The 5,525-nt window shown below is 39.4% G+C and overlaps 1 protein-coding gene across 1 annotated transcript; it reads left to right on the forward strand.

Moving 5' to 3' along the window:
• Positions 1 to 278: 278 nt before the first annotated feature.
• LOC107928213 (uncharacterized) lies at positions 279 to 3,576 on the forward strand. The gene is made up of 4 exons (XM_016859397.2): positions 279 to 806; positions 1,251 to 1,406; positions 1,506 to 2,171; positions 2,299 to 3,576. Exons 1-4 carry the CDS (start codon positions 468 to 470, stop codon positions 3,379 to 3,381), a joined length of 2,244 nt encoding a protein of 747 aa, XP_016714886.2. The 5' UTR covers positions 279 to 467; the 3' UTR covers positions 3,382 to 3,576.
• The last annotated feature ends 1,949 nt before the right edge of the window (positions 3,577 to 5,525 follow it).

Consider the following 5,525-nt stretch of genomic DNA (forward strand, 5'->3'; position numbering starts at 1 on the left):
AGAACTAAAATGTCATGATCTCAAAGTTCTATTTATAGTTAAACTCTCCTAGATTCAACTTTATAGATCGAATTATATTAATGGTTGAGATTAATTCACATCTAGAATAAAAGAATCCTAAAATATTTAAATTCTATACATTTTAATCCTTTAAAATTTATAATAATTATCTAGGTGAAAATACAATTTAATGAAGTAATTACAATTTAACCAAAATTTAAGTAGATGTACCATAATAAATTAGCTTTATCGGACCGATTGACCTTAATAAATAAGAGGGATCGAAGTGTGCGTTTGTGAGTGGACTCAAAGGTTGACGGTGAATGTTACCAATAGTATACATTTCTAATTTTTTCTTTTTGTAGAGGTTCAAGATAACATATATAATTTCTGGGTTTTCGAGAAAATTTACAATTCCACGAATTTAAGGTTGTTTCTTTGTTGTTGTTGGATTTTGGGTTTGGGAAATGGTGGTGAAGATGATGAGGTGGCGACCATGGCCGCCTCTGGTTTCGAAAAAGTACGAGGTGAAGCTAATGGTAAGGAGATTAGAAGGGTGGGATCTGAAAAGGGAAGGTGAGGAGAAGCCGGAGAAATTAACGGTGGAGATTCGATGGAAAGGTCCAAAGGCTTCCCTTGGTTCTTTAAGGCGAACGGTTAAGAGGAATTTCACTAAAGAAGTCGACGGCGGCGTTGGTCAGAACGGCGTCATTATATGGGATGAAGAGTTTCAAACCCTTTGTAGCTTATCGGCTTATAAAGACAATGTCTTTCATCCTTGGGAGATCGCTTTCTCTGTCTTGAATGTAAGTCTCACAAGAACATGTTTCTTTGAAGAGTTAAGTGTTTTTGGCCTTCTGGGTATTCAATTTATTACTCTTTGATTTTGTTTGGTATGTTATTTTGGTTGTTCAATTGGTCTGAAATTGAAATGAAGAATTTTTTGATCTGATCCTTGTTTTTATACAAATCCATAGAATAGAATTTAGTTTTGAACCAGTTTTGCTATTCATCTGATTGTTTTGTTTCCTTATGACTGTTGACTATAGGACAGTTGGACATGTTCTGAAATATTGCTAATTTTATTCCATAGGAAACGTCAGAAACAGCTGTTACCATCGCTGTTTTTCTTGTTTGACTTACTAATTCTTCTGTCTGATCTTTTTGATTGGTCTAAATTATGGAAGGTTATGTTTTTCTTTTATCATCGTACTGTTGTCCGTTTCAAGAGGTTATCTTTCTCGATACAGGGGCTGAACCAGGGACCAAAGAACAAGGCTACTGTTGTTGGGACGGCATCGTTGAATCTTGCTGAATATGCATCTGTGGCTGAACATAAAGAGTTTGAGATAAAAATACCGCTCACACTCTCCACTGGTGCCGCTGAGCCAAGTCCCCAACTCTGCGTATGTGCCTCTTGCGAAAGTTTCTTTTTTTTGTCCTTCATCCGGAGCTATATGTTTTTTTTTCATGTTATAATTATTAAGTTGTTATTCATCCTGTAGATATCACTTAGCCTGTTGGAACTAAGAACTACTCAAGAAACCAGTGAGCCGGAACAGAGAGCTGTAGTGCCTATTGCATCACCTCTTCAGTCTGGAGAAAGTGTCACAATGGAAAAGGATGAGCTTTCTGCGATTAAAGCTGGTCTTAGAAAAGTGAAAATCTTTACCGAGTACGTTTCTACTAGGAGAGCAAAAAAAGCTTGTCGAGAGGATGAAGGTAGTGAAGGAAGGTGTTCTGCTCGGAGTGATGATGGTGAGTATCCACTGGACACCGATTCACTAGATGATTTTGAGGAAGGAGAATCGGACGAGGTAAAGGATGACTCCACTATTAGGAAGTCATTTAGTTATGGTACTCTGGCACATGCGAATTATGCCGGGGGATCATTTTACTCCAGCGTGGGGATCCGTGAGGATTGGGTGTACTACAGCAATCGGAAATCAGATGCCGGCTGCTCAAACTTTGAGGATTCTGCTGCATCGATGTCAGAGCCATCTCTTCTGCTGACTTCGAAGCGCAGCATTTTGCCTTGGAGAAAAAGGAAGCTGAGTTTCAGGTCTCCTAAAGTGAAAGGGGAACCACTGTTAAAGAAAGCCTATGGAGAAGAAGGTGGAGATGACATTGATTTTGACCGCCGTCAGCTTAGTTCTGATGAATCGCTTGGGGTAAGAATAATTCATTGATATTTTAGTTCAATTCGCATTTAAACTGTCTGATCATCATTTAAATTATTAATCCTGAATTTCGTCAAGTATTTTAAGTTCTGAATGTAGCTGTCATTGGTCTTGGCAGTGGCACAAAACTGATGAAGATTCATCTGTAAACCGTACATCAGTTTCTGAATTTGGGGAGGACAATTTTGCGGTTGGCAGTTGGGAACAGAAAGAAGTGGTAAGCCGTGATGGACACTTGAAGCTTCAATCCCATGTCTTCTTTGCTTCTATTGATCAAAGGAGTGAGCGAGCTGCTGGTGAAAGTGCATGTACAGCCCTTGTTGCTGTTATCGCTGATTGGTTTCAGAAAAACTGTGATTTGATGCCCATTAAGTCTCAATTTGATTGTTTGATAAGAGAAGGCTCATTGGAATGGAGGTACCTCTGTGAAAACGAAATCTATAGGGAATGGTTCCCTGACAAACACTTCGATCTCGAGACAGTTCTCCAAGCTAAAATACGTCCTCTTTCCGCAGTGCCAAGGAAGTCCTTTATCGGGTTTTTCCATCCTGAGGGGATGGATGAGGGACAATTTGACTTTTTGCATGGTGCAATGTCATTCGATAACATCTGGGACGAGATTAGTCGTGCAGAATGTCTGAACAGTGCTGAACCTCAGGTTTTCATTGTTAGTTGGAATGACCATTTTTTTATCCTGAAGGTTGAACCAGAAGCTTATTATATCATCGACACATTAGGAGAGAGACTTTACGAGGGATGCAATCAGGCTTACATCTTGAAATTTGACCGTGATACAATAATCCACAAGCTACAACCGAATGTTTCTCAACCGTCAGAAGATAAATCAAATGGCAATCAGCTGGTACCAACGGCAGCTGCTGAACCAAAAAATGTACAGCTTCAGGATGGTTCCATTGCAGGAGCTGTAGTTACCAAACCTGAGGAGCAGATCAAGACTGAGGGCAATGAGGAGGTTGTTTGCCGAGGCAAGGAATCCTGCAAGGAATACATAAAGAGCTTTTTGGCTGCTATACCTATTAGGGAGTTGCAAGCAGATATCAAGAAGGGTTTAATGGCATCAACATCGCTACATCGCCGACTACAGATCGAATTCCACTATACCGAGTTGTTACAACCACTACCCAAGACATCTTCTGCGCCACACTCGGATGAAGTTCAGTTAACTGAAGTCACTGCATAGGAAGTTACTGTAAATTCTAGGGAAGTGATTAACTTGGTTCTTTTTCATTTGTATTTTTGTTATGTGAACTGGGTTTAACAAACAGGAACCCATTTGAGCTTTTTTTTTCACTTGTTTCGATCAGTTTGGCGAAAAAGACTTGTGTTTGTCTCAAGTTTGCTGGAAAATGGAAATATAACATTAACCTTTCTCATATGAATTGGTGTCAAGATATTCTTTTTCTCTGTATCCTGCACAAAGGTAAAGAGGTACTTTTCAAGAAACTTGCTTCTAAAAGTTCATCTTTCTGATTCCTTTGAGACCAAGTTGAATACTTATTCCAAATTGTTTAGCAAAAGGATTCTTTTTTACTTATTCCAAATTGTTTAGCAAAAGGATTCTTTTTTGTTAAGTTTCCATGCGGCATGACGAAAGTAAGTGTAACACCTCGGTTTTTGGGGCCAGAAGATTTGAGATTTGTAGGTAGGGTCAGTGGTTTGATCGAGCAATTGGGTTAGTTTCTGTGTTTTAATGTTAGAATAAGCTTGTTGGTTTGGTGATTGGTTGTGTGTTAGTTTGGCTTAGGGTCTTAGGTTCAAATTCTCGTGTGTGTTCAAGGGAATTTATTTTGTTTTTGTTGTTTTTAAGTTTTAAGTATTTATTTATTATTTTATTTTATTTTATTTTTTGGAAGTAAAAGGGAAAAATCCCCCCCAAAAAAATTGTTTTCACGTTTTTTTCTTTCCTCTCAGTTTTCTTCATATCAATTTTTTTTCTTTTCTTCCTGGCTCTTCTTTTGAGATTTCACAAATAGATATTTTTGCATTCCTCTGCCATTGATTTCTCCTAGCTATCACTTCTATTTGTTTCTCTTTTTAATTTTGTTTGAAATTGTTGGGTTCCGTTGGACTTCGTTTTTTTTTTGGTGTTCGGGTAATTGAAGGAATCGAGTGGGGAGAAATTGTGTTAAGGAGCATTTTGATATTCATTGGTACTTGGAATTGCGAATTCAGGTGTGTGGTCGAAACCTTTTTGTTCCTTTAATGAATTGCTGCTTGGGTTTTGCGATATTCGACAATTTCGGCGTGTTTCCGCAATTGTTTGTTATAGGTTTTGTTTTGTTTTGAGTTGATGGTGAATCATAGGAAAATCTGCAATTTTTGGTATACTTTTGACTTTAGGTAATTGAGAGGTCGATTTGGTGGTGAATTACGTGTTATTCAGGCTGTTTCGGTGTGGTTTCATGACCACACGGGGGTGTTCCCACACGGGCGGGTCACACGGCCGTGTGAATTTGGGAATTTAGGGTTTTTGATGATTTTTGGTACCACACGGCCTGACCACATGGGCATGTGTCCCCACACAGGCGTGTGAGATTTTCACACTGCCGTGTCTCCTCTGCTCTTAATTTTTAACAATTTTGGACAGTAAGTTACACGTGCTGCTCACACGAGCGTGTGTGGCCTTCACATAGGCGTGTAGACCCCCACACGGCCTGGGCACTTCCACACGGCTGGGGCACATACTCGTGTGGCCTTATGTCGCCAATTTTGTACTATGTTTGTTTTTGACTTGTTTGTGATCCTATGTATTCCGACCCACGGTTAGGCCTTAGCAAGGGTGGTTGAGACTCTGTTTTGGCTCGGACATATCTGTTATATGTAATCGTTGTATTAGTTAAGTGATTTGTTAATGTGATATTGTCTAATAAATGAGTATCTGCTTCAATGGTTTAGTGATGTGGGTGTGTGTGTGACTATCTGGAAACTGTGTACATCGATTCTATAATTGATTGACTGATTGCGAGTTTCTGCGTCTGTGTAATTGTTAGTGTTTAGTGTGCATTCTTGCATTTGCATTATAATTTCGGGTTTGGGATATGAAGAGAAGGAAGTCTGATTTGATTTGGTAGTTTCAACTGCAATATGTTTGTATAGCGGTTTGCCGCACATTACGATACTTGTAGCAGCTCAGCTGCATACTGTTATTTACGCGGCTTTGTTCCACATGCATGGTGTGTAGGGTTGGATGAGCCTTTCGAGGTCTTATGTGGTGTGCAGGGCTGGTTGAGTTTCTTATAGCTCATTTGTGGTGTGAATGGGGGACGAAGAGGTGGTTGGCTGAATGGGTGGGTTTCATGTTGATGCATTTGTTCTGCATTTTGT

This window comes from Gossypium hirsutum, chromosome D01 (genome assembly GCF_007990345.1).
Source record: "Gossypium hirsutum isolate 1008001.06 chromosome D01, Gossypium_hirsutum_v2.1, whole genome shotgun sequence".
In the NCBI taxonomy this organism is placed as follows: domain Eukaryota; kingdom Viridiplantae; phylum Streptophyta; class Magnoliopsida; order Malvales; family Malvaceae; genus Gossypium; species Gossypium hirsutum.